Here is a 16528-nt window from a genome sequence, read left to right as displayed (position 1 = left end):
GGGAGTCCCAAACTTGTTGAATTAATACATATAGGGCCCTTAGAACAGTGCAATGTGTTGTATTTGATAAATTATTAGTATTGATATTATTGTCATCAATACTATTTTTACTGATATTTATAGAGACCTTAATATGAGACGCACTGAGTCCAGTGCTCACTTCTTAGCCCTTCCAGCACCTAGGACCGTGTATGACACAAAGGAGGCATTCAATAAATATTTGTTTGCAAAATGTCAACACTATGAGATAGATTGCTATTAATAGCCAACCAACTCACGGATGAGGAAGCAGAGGCTCAGTGAAGTGATTTATCTAGGTCACTACTGGCAGTAAGAGGCAAGAGCCGGGATTCGAACCCACGCTTATAGGCTTTGTAAAACCAGGGATAAGGAATCTGAATATTTTGTAAACCCTCAAGGACTGTGTAGATGTAGAGCTGAAATGGAGCGTCACGCACAGTGCGCTGCCTCATGCATACAGAAGGCGCTCAATACATAGCTGAATGAATGAGAAAAGAGAGTGAGTTAACTAGGGAGAGTTCATCATGCCCTGGTCTGGGCCAGCGCTTGGGTGGGACTGGGAATCCACCCGTCTTCATACCTCCCGGCCAAGAGTTACCACAGGACCACGTGTTCCAGCAGGGTGTGGCTTCTGGTGACCACGCCCCACAGACAAAACCACACCTTTTTGCTTTTCCGGGCGCCCGCTAACAGCCGAGGTGTTTTGGCCCGCGCGGGAAGCCGTAGCTACAGTTTCCTCGGGCGTCCGCGGCCTGGAAACCAGCTATTCCAGGTCCCGGGCAGACGTGCACAATGTCGGAGAAGGCAGGGAGTCAGAGCGGGGGCTCCCCGGAGGCCAGTGGCGTAACTGTCAGCGACGTTCAGGAACTGATACGGCGCAAGGAGGAGATCGAGGCCCAGATCAAAGCCAATTATGAAGTGCTGGAGAGCGTGAGTGTGGGACCTGGGCTCCCGGGCGGCCTGGGAGGCGCCGCAACGCATTCCTGACCCGGCCCCAGGCCGGGCAGTGAGGCAAATAACGTGAATAACTAGGAACGATTCGAATAGATGTTCTAGCAAGCATTTATGGAGCCCTCACTGGGAGCTGTGTTAAACGCTTGACATTGGTTAACGCATTTAATCCTCCCAACAATCTTTTGAGGTGAGTTCTATTATTTCCCCCATTTTAGGGATGGAGAAACAGACATTACTTAAACCTGCCTGAAATCACAGGACTAATACATTTGCAGAGGCAGGGTGATAATCATCTCTGTCATCAGTCGTTGTTGTACAGTTACCAGATGTCCTGTAACCACTTTACCTTAGAGCTTCTTAAACTTTAATGTGTATGCGAATCACCTGGCGATCTTGTTAAAATTCAGATTCTGGTGATGCACGGGTGTATGGGAACAGCTACTGCATTTCTGCAAATTCCCAGCGATGCTGATGCCACTGGTGTAAGAACGTAACAGGAAAGGCATATTATCCTTATTGTATAAGGAGGAAACGGGCCAAGAGTGGGGCAAACCCTTGCCTAGGGTCATGTACGTCGGAAGTGGCTGTGAAGGGGTTAGTTCTCAGGTCTCTCTGGCTCCGAAATGGGTAGTTTTTCTTAAGCCATCTAGCATAAAACCACAAATCAATTTGCCGAGGAAGAGTAAATGAAATTACATTCTATATAGGGTGAATGAAGTGCAATGTAGGTGATGGTTATAAGATGAAGTATCATGTGCAGGCCAGGGTACCCTTTTACTGGGTGCTGACTGTGTGCCTGAAGGGAGCTGGTTTATGTGTATGCTATATCCTGGAATCCTCTTAACTGCTCTATGAAATTGGTATGTTACTCTGGGGCTCAGAAAGCGGAAGTCACAGGGTGAAATTTAGATCTTATGACTAGGGAATCCAGAACCTGTGCTTTCAAGTGGTTTATGCCAGCTGTTTCTCACACCTTAGCTATTTTTCTACTGCAGGCAGGATGCTGTGTCTGTATACCTCTTGTACTGTTCAGTTCAGCTCAGTCGCTCAGTTGTGTCCGACTCTTTGCGACCCCATGAATTGCAGCACGCCAGGCCTCCCTGCGGAGAAGGCAATGGAACCCCACTCCAGTACTCTTGCCTGGAAAATCCCATGGACGGAGGAGCCTGGTAGGCTGCAGTCCATGGGGTCGCTAAGAGTCAGACATGACTGAGCGACTTCACTTTCACTTTCATGCATTGGAGAAGGAAATGGCAACCCACTCCAGTGTTCTTGCCTGGAGAATCCCAGGGACAAGGGAGCCTGATGGGCTGCCGTCTATAGCGTCACATAGAGTCGGACATGACTGAAACGACTTAGCAGCAGCAGCAGACTGCCAGGGAAGTTCAGAGTTGTACACTTTAAATGGGTGGATTGCATGGTGTATGAATTATATCTGAATAAAGCTGTTAAAAAAAATGGAGAGGCCCAGATATAACAAGTGATCTGGAGATAATATGAAGACCAACACCAGTTGGAGACTTTTTCCTTGACTACTGGAGGGTTGATGATAATTGAAAAGGGAATAAGTATTTTAGATTCAGGGTTATTAAATGCCTTGTATATGAGTTGCCAGTGGCCTGGGTCCCAACTTTGGAAACCAGTCTCTGATGCGGTATTGCCTTACTGCAATCAGGAAGGCCAGTCAACTCTTAATCATTGTGAGCAGACAGGAGGCAGATACAGATATTTAGCCCCTGGCACATTTATACCGTATCTATAGAGAGTCCTGGGTTAAGGGAGTATACAAGACCCCCTTCCCCATGAACAGAAACAGTAAGTGTAACCCAGAGGCTTTCAGAAAGAGAGGGAGAGACGTGAATGGAATCTCTCCTCTTGGAACCTGTGTACACTCAGCAGTTGGTTTCTGTGCTGATCATTACAGCCCTCATTTATTACTTTCTGTGTGTATTAGTTTCCTGGGGTCATCATAACAAATGATCACAAACTTGGTGGCTTAAAACAGCAGAAGTTTATCCTCTCTCAGTTGTGGAGACCAGCAGTGTGAAATGAGGAGTTGGTAGGTTTGATTCCTTCTGGAGCTCTTAGGGAGAAGCCATTCCCTACCTCTCTCCTAAATTCTGGTGGCTCTTGGCCATCCTTGGCTGGTGGCAGTGTCACTCTAATCCCTGCCTCTGTCTTCATGGCCTACTCTCTGCATCTCTCTGTCCCATCTTTCCCTCTCCTTTCTTTTATCAGGATACCCATCATTGGATGTAGGGGCCACCTGAAATCCAGGAAGATCTCTTCTTGCGATCCTTCACTTAATTATATCTGCAAAGATCATTTTTCCAAATAAGGTCATGTTCACGTTCTCGGGGCTAGGACTGGGACATATCTTTTGGGGGCTGCTATTCAACACTCTGTGATTGTGTCTGGCACCGTGCTAAGCACCCTACGTAGGTCAATTAGTTAATTCTCAGAACAGGTGTGAAGTGAGGTGAGTGTCATTGTTCCCATTTTATAATTGAGGAAGCTGAGGCCCAGAGAGGTGGACATATTAACCAAGGACACCCAGCTTGTGTGTAGCCGAATTGAACTTGAAATCAAAGTCTGCAAAAACCCAGCTGTATGTCATATAATATGATTCATTGCTGTTGTGCACCATGCTCTGATTTAGGTAGGAAAAAACTTTAAAAATATGAAAATGGCAATTCCTTGGTGATGCAGTGGTTAGGACTCTGTGCTTTCACTGCCGAGGGCGTGAGTTTAGCCCCTCATTGCGGACTAAGATCCCACAAGCCATACAGCACAGCTGAAAGAAACAAAACATGATAACAAATGTATTGTTTTCAATAGGGAATACATTGCCATGGTCAAAATTCAACATTTACAATAAGATATAAGATGGAAAGTCTCTCTCCCTTCCCTGTCCCTAGCCACCCCTTTCCTCTACCCCAGATGGCAACTGGTAATATCAGTGTATCCTTCCAGGGATGAAAGGCCTGTTTGAAGGTCCCTTCAGATCTCTCTCTATTTTCAGAAGAACCAAAGTCCTGCCTCAGCTGGGTGCTCTTGGGGGTTTTTACCCACTTCTAACCTCCAAGGTCACCAGCCAGGTGTCAGCTGCCCATAGTAAGGAGGGTCTGGAGGAGTTGAGGTAGCCTTGAGGGTGATGCTCAAAGGAGTCGTTAGTTTTATCTGTACTGCTCTAATGTCAGAAAAGAGAGTGGGTCCACGCATTACTGGTGTTGTTAAAAGTCAGTTAAAAAATAGTGCCCACCTGCAAGGGCAGTGGTGGGAGGGCCTGGGAGAAGGCCTGGTCTGTGCGAAGTGATCAGTACATGGCTGCCGTGGTCACTGGCACCTTTATCACGACTGCAGAGGAGCAGAGTCAGGGGAAAGAGGGCTCGAGGACTTCATACCTGTAAAATCTTTCTGACCTTGTTTCTTCCCTCCAGCAAAAAGGCATCGGGATGAATGAGCCACTGGTGGACTGCGAGGGCTACCCCCGGGCAGATGTGGACCTGTACCAAGTCCGAACTGCAAGGCACAACATTGTCTGTGAGTGACCCTGGCTGGGGATGTTTCCCTACCTTGCAGCAGGAGGTGTATAGGGCACAAAGAAGTCACCAGTATTCCATATTACCTGCTTTCCTCTCTCTCCCTTGATGGGATCATCTCCTTGTCCCCATGGAGGGACTGAGAACTATGGGAATGGGATAGACTCTAGGGGTATATAGTTATAGTCTCATTTTTCTTTTTTTTTAATCCTTTTTTTTTTTTTTTAATTTGTTTTATTTTTTGGCCTCACCATGTGGCATGTGGGATCTTAGTTCCCTGACCAGGGATCAAACCCATGCTCCCTGCATTGGAAGCATGGAGTCTTAACCACTGGACCTCCAGAGAAGTCCTGTGGTTTCATTTTTCATTTGCTTTTAGGAATCTTGCTTAATTGTGGAAACTTTTATTGCAGTAACAACAGAAACCCAAGGCAGATATGGCTTACAATCCCAATCAAATCAGTTACATGTAAGGAAGTATGTTTCGCTGTTAATGATAGTGACCCGACTATGGACACTCAAGCAGAAAATTGCTGAGTCCCTCAGTAAAGACATTTGGAGGTAGGCCATGCAGGGCTGGTCTTCAGAAACCTAGGCTCTGCCATCCTTAGGAAATCTTGTTCATCTTCAGGGTCACCATATCCATGTGGCAGGCAGGAAGAAAGGGAAGGAAGAAGGTAGGAAGGACACAAGCTCCTATGCCAGCTGGTACACCTCCTGTTAAGGATCTGTCCTGCAAGTCCCATGCCCACGTCCTGCATCAATTTCTGCTTTTCTCTTATAGGCTCCCCTGCCTGCAAGAAATGTACCCCACAATGGGCGTATTGCTATCTTAAATAAAATGTCTTATGTGTATAGGTGTATATAGTGTGTCCCTGGAGAAGCAAATAGCAACCCACTCCAGTATTCTTGCCTGAGAGATCCCATGGACAGAGGAGGCTGGCAGGTTACAGTCCATGGGATTGTAAAGAGTTGAGCATGACTTAGCACCTAAACAACAGTATAGTATGTATGTGTGTATTTATTATCAAAGAACTAAGAGAGTGAATAGAGGTTGGGTAGTTTATTTGACTTCTGTTTCTGCTGTAACAAATCATCACATACTTAGTGGTTTAAAATGTCACACAAATTGGGACTTCCCTAGTGGTCCAGTGGTTAAGACTTTGCCTTCCAGTGCAGGGGGTGTGGGTTTGATCCCTGGTCGGGGAACTAAAATCTCACATGCCTTGTGGCCAAAAAAACCAAAACATAAAACAGAAGCAATATTGTAACAAATTCAGTAAAGACTTTAAAAATGGCCCACATCAAAAAAAAAAAAATCCAAAAAAAGTCACAAATGTATTATCTTACATTTCTGGAAGTGAGATGTCCACGTGGGTCTCACTATACTAAAATCAAGGTGTCAGCAGAGCTGTGTTCCCTCCAGAGAATTCATTTCTTTGTCTTTTCCAGCTTCTAAAAGCTGCCCACCTTCCTTGACTTGTAGCCCCTTCCATCTTCAAAGCCATTGGTCACTTCTCTCCAATTACTGAGTCTGTCATCACGTCTTTCTCTCATTCTCCTGCCTCCCTCTTTCACTGATAAAGATCCCTGTGATCACACTGGGCTACCACTTGAATAATCCAGGATAGCCTCCCAGCTCAGGACCCTTAACTTAATCCTACCTGTACAGCCTCCCTTGCCATGTCAAGTAGCAGATTCACAGGGTCTGGATTTAGGATGTGAACATCCTTCCTTGGGGCCACTTTTCATGCTGCTACAGCTAGGCAACCAATGATTTCTACAAGGGCCTATCAAATAGAAGGGAATTTATCATCTCATTACTCTTCCCACTTTTTAAAAAATTTAATTAGTTAACTTATTTTTGGCTGCAGTGTGTCTTTGTTGCTGCACTCGGGCTTTCTCTAGGGCTACTGTTCGTCGCAGTGCACTGGCTTCTCACTGCAGTGGCTTCTCTTGTTGCCGAGCATGGGCTCTAGGGGCGTGGGCTTCAGTAGTTGTGGCAGACGGGCTCAATTGCCCCACGTCAGGGATCAAACCCGTGTCCCCAGCATTGGCAGGCGGGTTCTTAACCACTGGCCCACCAGGGAAGTCCTACTTTATCCCCTTGATGACTTCTGTTTTACCTATGTGAATCTTGACTCTATCTGCAGCATGCTTTGGTATAAGTTGTCTTTAGGTTAAAAAAAAAAGTTACCCAGATCCTAGCCACTCTGATGGACTGGCCTGCAGAGACAGCTTACTCGACTGTCGCGTTTGTTCCACACATTTTGAGTTAACTGGCAATACTGAAAAGAATCAGAGGACTTCATCCCCAAACTCCTGGTTTCCAGCTGTTCTCACTGTTGCCTCTCCCACGCTGAACACCACCAGTCATGTGTTGCTAGATGGGGCATTTTCTGGAAGCATTAAGAGAAAAGTGAGGTCCTCCTTGGCTCCAGCCTGCTTCACTTGGTCGCTTGCTCACGGCGCTGCTCCTTGTGTACGCTTGAGCTTGTGGCCATGGATTCGCTGGACGAGTCCCTCCTGCTCACCTTTCAGGCCTCCACTGAAATGGTGCTCCCTTTGGCAGGCCTTCCTTGATCTTCTAGACGAGCCAGGTCAGGGCCCGTGGGCGGGTCAGCCCACATCGTGGTCATCAGGTGTCACTGTAATCACTCATCCCTTGATGGCTCTCCTTGCAGGACTGTAGGCTTCACGAGGGCAGCCCCTCTGTCTTGTTTGTAGATGAGTCCTCAGCGTCTGGCTCAACCTCTGGGATATAATAAGCACTCGTTAAATATTTAGTGAATGAATGTTGGGGGCATGTCTCATGTCCTCTGCTGTCTTTTCTTGGCCCCTGATATGATACTCTCCTTCAGGCCTGCAGAACGACCACAAGGCGGTGATGAAGCAGGTAGAAGACGCCCTGCACCAGCTGCATGCTCGCGACAAGGAGAAGCAGGCCCGGGACCTGGCGGAAGCCCACAGGGAGGCCCTGAGCCGCGACCAGAGCCAGGGCCTCAGCCCCGCTCAGGCCTTCGCCAAAGTGAACAGCATCAGCCCCGGCTCCCCCGCCAGCATCGCAGTAAGCCAGGGCTGACTCCTTGAGCCCACGCCCTGAGGGTGCCTTGAGGCTGGGGCACTGTGGACCGATAGACCCACACTGTCTCCAGGGCAGCAGACACCAGGGAGGGCCAGCAGGAGTGAGGCTGTGCTGCCTGCTCAAGGAGCCATGAGGGAAACCCTGGGCCACAAGGTGGAAGGCGATAGATGTCCCAAGAGAGGGAAGGAGGTGCTCTTCCTGGGCCTGATTCTCGCGGGGCGTTGAGTAACAGACGGGAGAGTGACAACAATAGCTGCCACGTACTGAGCCCTTGCTTTGCAACACGTGTCCTGCCAAGTGAGCTCGCCTGGTGTGTTTTGACAAGTTTTAACAGCTGTGATTGGGATATAGGTCACATGCCGTAACTTTTATCCATTTAAGGTACATATATGATTGAGTGGCTTTTGGTGTAGTAACAATTAGGAGTCAGATTTTAGAGTATTTTCATTATTCTGAAAAGAAACCAGTTAGGCATTACACCTCAACCCCGCATCTCCCTTCACCCCTGACACCCACCGGTCTGCTTTCTGTTTCTATGAATTTGCCTATTTTGGACATTTCATATACGAGTGAATGGAATCATACAATGTGTGGTCCTCTGTGTCTGGCTTCTCCGTCTTAGTATCGTGTTTTCAGGGTCTGTCCGTGTTGGAGCATGTATGTCAACTTCATTCCTTCTTCGTTTTCTAGAGCTTTTTATTGGAGAATAGTTGATTTATGGTGTTGTGTTAGTTTCAGGTGTATAGCAAAGTGAAGAAGTTATACATATACGTACATCCACTCCTTTTTGGATTCTTTTCCCAGAGAGGCCATTACAGAGTACTGAGTAGAGGTCCCTGTGCTATACAGCAGGTTCTTATTAGTTATCTATTTTATATATAGTTGTGTATAATCTCCCAGTTTATCCCTCTCTCACCTTCATTCCTTTTTCTGAGTATAGTGTGGTGTCTATACTCAATATCTATAGTATAGATCACACTTTGTTTATGCATTCATCAATTCGTTTCCATTTTCTGGCTATTATGAATAATGCCTCTGTGAACGTGACATACGGATTTTTATGTAGAGCTGCAATTAATGCTGAATTCCACAGCCACCCTCTGGAGTAGGTACCATTTCACCCATGGGGAAAAGCCTCAACCCCTGAAGTACTTTTTGCCAGGACACATAGCTTCTAGAAGGTGGAATTGGGCCCTGCCAGTCATCTTTAGTGATCGTAAGACCGTGAGTTACATGTTTTATCCACCACTGTGCACACAGCATCTGGTACAGAGTTGTCGTCAGCCCGTGACGAGTATTTGCAGAAGGGATGGAGGAACTGTGATCTGTGTTCTAGAACCACAGGGTCACTCTTGTCCTGGGTCAGCGTTGTGCCCCTGGCTGCTCGAATGGGGCCTTCTAGGGCAAATGTGTCTAAATGTTGACTCCTGAACAAAGTAAGCCAGATTAGCCTGCCACTCCTTGCCCTCGCACCTGGGTCAGGACCCCCAGAGAGCTTTGCCCCATGTTCCTCAAGGCCTGCAGCTTTCATCAGGCACTGGGCAGCTTTCATCAGGCACTGGGCAGACCTGGCCGGCCACCTTTTGCTCACTCTGTGCCTGGAGGAACCCCTGGAGGAGCTGGCCCAGTTATGCGCTGCCCCTCCCTGCCCAGTGTATCTAAATCCTAACCTCTTTGCTTCCTGCCTGCCATTCTTCTCGGTGGAAAACATGCTCATTAAAAAAAAAAAATCAGAGTATAATTGCTTTACAGCGTTGTGTTTCTGTTGTACAATGAAGTGAATCAGCCATACGTATAACATATATCCCCTCCCTCTAAAGCCTCCCTCCCATCCCAACTCCCATCCCACCCCTCTCGGTCACCGCAGACCGCCGAGCTAAGCTCCCAGTGCTGTACAGCAGATTCCCACTGAAAATGCGTGCATTAAGTTAGGACTGTCTGAGAGGGTGAAGAGCACCAGAAGCACACTGAAGCGCTCTCCTGACTTCCTGTTTTCTCTTCTCTCTTTAGGGTCTGCAAGTGGATGATGAGATTCTAGAGTTCGGCTCTGTGAACACCCAGAACTTCCAGTCACTGCAGAACATCGGCAGCGTGGTCCAGCACAGCGAGGGGGTGAGCTGGAGGCTATGTGGTGTCTGGCCAGTGACCCTGGAACTGTCGGGGCAGGAGCTGTGGCCAGGGTGCGGGCCAGCTGCCCTCAGGGGCTGTTACTCAAGCACAGTCCTTCCCGCACGGGGCCTTTACATGGGCTGTTCCCTCTGCCTAGAATGCTTATCCCCCTGATTTCTGGCAGGCATCAGGCCAAGAAGCAGTCGGCTAGTGTCGGTGCCCTGCTAGAGGTCAGGCCTTCATTTCCACACTGACTGACCCCTTCATTCAGGCTGTGCTTAGGTGAAAGTTTATAATTTTGATTTTTGTCAAACTCATTAGTTTTGCACTTTATGGCTTATATCTGCTTAAAGAAATTCTTCTAGTGCTTTTATTTTTTTTTAGCTTTTCTTTAATCCATCTGGCATGTATCTTTTATTATTTTTTTTTTATAACAGTTTGAGGTGCAATTTACATACCTTCCAGGTCACCCATTTAAAATGCATAATTCACTCATTTTTAGTCTGTTCGTAGAGTTGGGCATCCATCACCACAATCAGTTTTATTTATTTTTTAAATTTTTATTTATTTATTATTTTTTACAATCAATTTTAGAACATTTTCATCACCTCAGAAAGAAGCCTCATTCCCATTAGCAGTCACTCCCATTTTCCCCATACATACCAACCCCTGGCAGCCACTAAACTACTCTTTGTCTGTACAGTCTTGCTTGTTCTGGATATTTCATGTAAATAGGATCCTACAGTATGTGATTTATACTGTATATATATACACACACATATATGGTGTGATATATCTTATATATATACTAAGTGATATATATATATATCATTTAATGTAGTGTTTTCAAGATTCATCCATGTTGTAGCATATGTCAATACTTCATTCCTTTTTATGACCAAATAGTACCCCGTTGTATGGATAGGCCATACTTTATTTATCCATTCATTAGTTGATGAATATTCAGGTTGTTTCCACTTTGGGGGCATTATTATAGAGTAATACTTCTGTGAACATTCTATAGAAGTTTGTGTGTGCACATATGTTTTCATTTCTGTTGGATTCATAGTTCATCTGAAATTAATTTTTGTCAATGGTATGAAGCAGGGTCCCAGACATATTTTTTTTCCCCAAATGGATAGTAGTTGTTCCAGTATTGTGTATTGAAAAGTTAGTACTTTACCCACTCTTTTATATTGCCACATCTGTTATATAATTCTTATACGTGGGATTCTTTGTTTCTTTGGTCTATTTGTTTGGAACCTTTCTGGGGTTCCCTAGAATAAATCCATTTGTCCTGCTCTGCTTCCGTTTAACCCTTTGCCAGAGAAGGTGTATTGGTGAGTGAAAAAAATCACCCCAAAACTTCAGCAACTTGAAGCTTCAAGCATCTATTAGCTCATACAGTTTGGGGGTCAGGCAGTGTCCAGGAGTCGTGTAGCTGGGTGGTTTCGGTTCAGGGTCTCTCATGAGGTTATGATCAAGATGTAAGCAGAGGTTGCCGTCATCTGAGGGCTTGACTGAGGTTAGAAAATCTGTGTCCAAGGTGCCTCATTCACATGGCTGTTAGCAGGAGACTTCAGTTCCTCAGCACATGGGCCTCTCACAGTGCTGCTCGCGTGCCCCCACAGCCTGGCAGCTGGCTTCTCCAGAGTGGGCAGTCCAGGTGAGAGCAGAGAGCCGACAGCAGCACCTTCTCTGACTCGGTCTCTGAAGATTCACACTGTCAGTTCCACTGTCTTCTATTTGTTAGAAGCAGCTAAGTCCAGTCCTCACTCAAAAGGAAAGGAATTAGGCTTTAACTCTAGAAGGAAAGAATTTCGAAGCATTTATTTATCATTGTGGCATTATACCTTTGTCATCTCTTTACTGTCCCATCATCATCTTAGTGAGGTTTCTAGAGATGACACATTGTGTTATTTTTACCAAAGTCTATTTTTCACTCCTTCTTCCCCACCCCACCTCCCCAGCTTGCTAGGGTGTTAGAGTTTACTCATGTTTCTTGGGTACCTTGCTGCATGTGACAATACTTTTAAACTTTGTAGTTATCTGGGCTCATTGTTACTGCTTTGTGTTGTAAATGTGTCTCTTTTTTTTGCCTCCTGGAAGAGGTAATACTTACTAATGGCAAAAACAGAAGGAAAAAACAGTGAGAAACCTCCTCTCCTCCAGGTTCATTTCCTTTCCTCCAAAGGCAGCTGCTTTCCAGCTGTGTGTCCTTCCAGGGACGGGTTCTTTGTGCATTGGTGTTCAGAGCTACTGGGTGCTTTGATTAAGTTAAGGCCTAATGTACCCACAGCAGAATTCACCCTTTTCAGTGTATAGTACTGTGAGTTTTGACAACTGTATGTGTATGTAAATATCACCAAATGAAGATACATCGCAGTTCCGCAACCCAAAACGGCCTCATCCTTTTGTAGTTAACTTCTCCCCATGCCTCATCCCCAGGAAACCACGGATCTCTGCTCCACTCCTGTGGCTTTACCTTTTCCAAAATGTATAAGTGAAACTGCATAGTGTAAAGCCCTTTAAGGGACTTCCCTGGCAGTCTAGTGGTTAAGACTCTGTGCGTCCATTGCACGGGGTGCAGGTTCAATCCCTGGTCAGGGAACTGAGACCCTGCGTGCCATGTGGCACGACTGAAAAAAAGTCCTGTAAGTCTGGTACTTTCACGCAGCGTCCTGCATCTGCGGTTCTTCCAAGCTGGCATGTGCACTGTAGTTCATCCCTTTTCACCACTGAGTAGTAATCCGTTGCGTAATGACCCCCAGACTCTTCATCCATTTTCCCAGCGTAGGACATTTAGGTTGTTTCCACTTTTTGGTGGTTACTCATAATAGCTACTGGTTTCTAATCTGTCTCTTCTAGTTAGATATAGTCTTAGGCTATTTATAGCTAAAAGATCTGTTTTTGTTAACACTGAGGTGTAATTGACATATAACATTATATGAATATTATTTTCAGGTGTAAAACATAATAATCCAATGTTTGTATATATTGGGAAATGATTGCCACAATAAGTATAGTTAATATCTGTCACCATACATAGTAGTTACAGGGTTTTTTTGTGTGTGTGATGTGCACTTTTAAGATTTACTCTCTTAGCAACTTTCAGATATCCAAGAGAGTATTATTATATTCCATATTGCACAGCATGGTTACTCTAGTTAATAATACTGCATGAGTCCTTTTTTACAAAGGCAGTCATTGAACATTTTGTAAGAAATTTCATTCTTTAAAATGAAATTTCCTGGGGAATTCCAATATATCAAACAGATAAGTTGAACTGCTGGGATGGGCTAGAGGTGGGTGGGGGCAGTCTCACACTCTCAGGGCCCTGGGTCCTCCTAGAACCAGAGCTCAGAATCACGGATCTGGGTTTCCATGGTCTGCTCTGTGAATTGGAAAAAAAAATCTTTTTTTAACCCCATAGCATTTTATTGTTAGACATTTAGGGAGTTTCCAATTTTATGGAAACTTGGAAATTAACACCCTTGTAGACAAATCTCTGTTTCTGTAGATAAGTTTTTAAAGGTGAGTTTCTGGATCAAATGCATGTATTTTCAAAGGAAAAAAAATCTTAAAACAATATTTCTTTATAATAAAAATAGTGTGTATTCAACCATAAGAAAAGAATGGTGTACTGATAGGCTGTAACAGTAACAGTCCTTGAAGGGATTTGTGCTAAGTGGAAGAAGCCAGACACAAGGGCCACATATTTTAGAATTCCATTTATATGAAATGTTCAGAAGAGGCAAATCTATAGAGACAGAAAGTAGAGAGGTGGTTTCCAGGGGTTGGGGAGGAGGGACTGGAGAGTGGTTGCTAATGAGCACGGGGTACCTTTTTGGGTGATGGACATACTCTGAAATTAGGTGGTGATGGTTGGACAAATCTCTGAATATACTAAAACCCACTGAATTGTATACTTTATTATTATTTTAAAAAATATGTATTTATTTATTTGGCTGCACTGAGTCTTAGTTGCGGCCACCTGGGATCTTTGTTGCGGCATGCAGGATCTAATTCCCTGACCAGGGATCGAACCCAAGCTCCATGCATTGGGAATGAGTCTTAACCACTGGACCACCAGGAAGTCTCAAAATTTCTATTATTTTTAATTGAAGGAGAGGTGATTTTTTTTTTTAATTAATTAATTTATTTAGCTGCCTGGGGTCTTAGTTGTGACACACGGGGACTTTGTTGCAGAGCACAGGCTCTGTAGTTTCAGCGAGCAGCCTTAGCTGCCACGCAGCACGTGGGAACTTGCTTCCCCAACCAGAGATTGAACCTATGTCCCCTGCATTGTAAGGCAGATTCTTAACCACCGGACCCCCAGGGAAGTCCCTGAAGTATATAGTTGATTTATAACATATGGGACCTTTTAGGACATATATTCAGATGGATTCATGCTTCACTGGTTTTGTTTTATTTTTACTAAACCTACTTATTCACTGCACTATATTTAAACAGTACCTTATTGAGGGGTATTTTGGGTGTTTTCAGTTTTTGAAATTTTTGAACAGTCCAGGATGAATGCTTTGTTTATTTATCATCTTGTCCTTTTGCAAAAGATATCTTGTATGCACCTTTTAAAGATTTTGTTGTTGTTGGGGAGGTATGTTTCTCCAGGAGGATGGTACCAAATCTGTAGCCCCATTGGCTCCCCCCAGAGTGCCATGTCCCCCACATTCTCGCCAGTTGCAGAAATTATGTTTAGAATAAGCATCCTGGGACTTCCCTGGTGGTCCAGTGGCTAAGACTCTGTACTCCCAATGCAGGGGGCCCAGGTTAAGACTCTGTACTCCCAATGCAGGGGGCCCAGGTTCTATCACTGGTCAGGCAACTAGATCCCACATCTTGCAACTAAGACCTGGCACAGCCAAATAAATAAAGGAATTTTTTTTTTTTTTAAGCCTCTTTACCAATCTGGTGGGCAAAAAACAAAAAACTGCCCCCCCCACCCAACCCCAGTATCTCAGCCTTCTAGCCTGAATCTCTTTGAATGCTAAGGAGGCTGAACATAAAATGAGTTTATTTTCCTTTCAGAAGCCCCTGAATGTGACAGTGATGCGCAGAGGGGAGAAACACCAGCTTAGACTCGTGCCAACACGCTGGGCGGGAAAAGGACTGCTGGGGTAAAGTATCTGTGTCCATTCACACTGCAGTGTCCGTTGCATGCTTGTTAGACATAAAGCTGTAGGCAGGAGGTGGGGTCTTTGGGGAAGGAGGGAATTTCCAGATTACCTGTAGCAACTCATGATGAATCTTTTTGGCAGGACTGAGATTGCAGGTGTGGAGATGAAGGGAGCCCTGGTCACTCTGGGTCTTTCATTAACTGGGTGTTTGTGTTGAATGAACGGGAAAGCATGTAGGTGAAGAGCTCAGAAGGGATCACTTCTGATCTTCCTGAACGGAGCCACCAAACTTACATACTGTTTTCTTTTCTTTTTTTTCTTCCAGCTGCAACATTATTCCATTGCAAAGATGACTGTCCCTGAGGAATGGAAACAGGAAAGCATCTTCCTTTGCCCCAGACCTGGGTCCAGTGGGCATTTCCTCCTCTTCTTCTCTGCCTGAAGCTCAAGGATCTCAAAGAGACTGGACGCCTGAACTTCGAGGTGGTGGAAATGCTGTGGCCTCTCAGTTCAATCTCTCGGGACTAAGGCATTGTTAAAAACTTGATTTGTGTTTAGCATCTCTTGCAGCTTAGGCTGTGACCCGAAATGAGACTCCTCTGGATGGTGAGGAAGTGGGCGGGAGTTATTCTGGCAGGTGCTGATGTGACTTTATTCTTCTAGAAATCTTTTGTTTTCCTCAAATAAACGCAGTTTTACAGTATTGATATGATCATGTTATCACCCCAGTTGAATTTCCTATGAACCTCTCAAACCAAAGCTCAGACAGGAGTTAGAGCCTCCTCATAGAAAGTTGGGCAGAACAAATCAACAGTTGTGCTGAGTTTGACTAACAATATCTCTGGAACATGATTCTTTAGTGAGTGAGGTTTCCAAACACTCAGGCTGCACCATCTGCTTTTGCGTTGCAGCATTGCTGCTCTGGCTACAGAAATTGCATCCTCAGCATTTGGATCTCCAGGGCCACAGCTCCCTCTCAGGGAAGCCAGGAAGCACGCCTGGTGCTTTCCGTAACCCACCTGAGAGCAGAAAGGTCCTTTTCTGGAATAAAAGACCCTGCAAATTAGCCTCTGATGACTTTTCATAATTGAACCTCCTAAGGTGTGTTGACATTACTGTTGAGAATCAGCAGGGTGTGCAGACCTGGCTTCTTGAAAATGCTGATTCCTCCTGCCTGCCTTTTATTTTCTTTCTTGAACATGGCAATGTGAGTTTAAGTGATACTTAGTGACTCCCTGTTTACTTTCCTTCTCTCGTCATCGTATTACAATCGTATTACAATGCTGTGACTCCACAGTTTCTGCTAGACCACCTTCTGTTTCAGAGGGCATTGGCACATTCTGCTGAACACATGCTCCGGTTCCTCAGGGCTGGATTTGCTTGGCTTGGATACAGATACCAGGTCGTCCTGACAGGAGTCAGTACTGGGTGTGCTCCTATCCATGGGCTCTCACGCTCAGCTGGAAAGACCTCCGATTGAGTACGCGCCCCAAACCATGTACCCTAGCCAAACTTCCACTTGGATTTCCCCCCCTTGTAGTTACAGATGTGCTGTGTTTACCAGTGTTTGCTGTTTAAATTGTTTTTTTCTAATTCCATGTGTTTTCCAATCTCTTTTTATAAACCCTAGACTATAATAAACACGGTTTGTCCCATCCAGTAATCCCTTTTATTTTTTT

At 45.2% G+C, this 16528-nt stretch overlaps 1 protein-coding gene and 1 long non-coding RNA gene across 2 annotated transcripts; both read left to right on the top strand.

The window, feature by feature from the left end:
• The first annotated feature begins 747 nt into the window (after positions 1-747).
• PSMD9 (proteasome 26S subunit, non-ATPase 9) lies at positions 748-16504 on the top strand. Its single transcript, XM_019977848.2, has 6 exons — positions 748-951; positions 4416-4518; positions 7379-7584; positions 9613-9714; positions 14761-14849; positions 15175-16504. Exons 1-6 carry the CDS (start codon positions 814-816, stop codon positions 15200-15202), a joined length of 666 nt encoding a protein of 221 aa, XP_019833407.1. The 5' UTR covers positions 748-813; the 3' UTR covers positions 15203-16504.
• LOC139176733 (uncharacterized) lies at positions 958-4160 on the top strand. Its single transcript, XR_011561158.1, has 2 exons — positions 958-1162; positions 3214-4160. It is a non-coding gene; the product is annotated as an uncharacterized lncRNA (long non-coding RNA).
• Positions 16505-16528: the final 24 nt, after the last annotated feature.

This window comes from Bos indicus, chromosome 17 (genome assembly GCF_029378745.1).
Source record: "Bos indicus isolate NIAB-ARS_2022 breed Sahiwal x Tharparkar chromosome 17, NIAB-ARS_B.indTharparkar_mat_pri_1.0, whole genome shotgun sequence".
In the NCBI taxonomy this organism is placed as follows: Eukaryota; Metazoa; Chordata; class Mammalia; order Artiodactyla; family Bovidae; genus Bos; species Bos indicus.
This window is presented reverse-complemented; position numbering and strand designations above follow the sequence as displayed.

Bases quoted from the DNA above. Each gene is read 5' to 3' on its own strand.
- PSMD9 (XM_019977848.2), top strand. From the start codon at position 814: ATGTCGGAGAAGGCAGGGAGTCAGAGCGGGGGCTCCCCGGAGGCCAGT. The intron at 952-4,415 runs GTGAGTGTGGGA...TCTTCCCTCCAG, and splicing joins ATTATGAAGTGCTGGAGAGC to CAAAAAGGCATCGGGATGAA. The intron at 9,715-14,760 runs GTGAGCTGGAGG...TTTTCCTTTCAG, and splicing joins TGGTCCAGCACAGCGAGGGG to AAGCCCCTGAATGTGACAGT.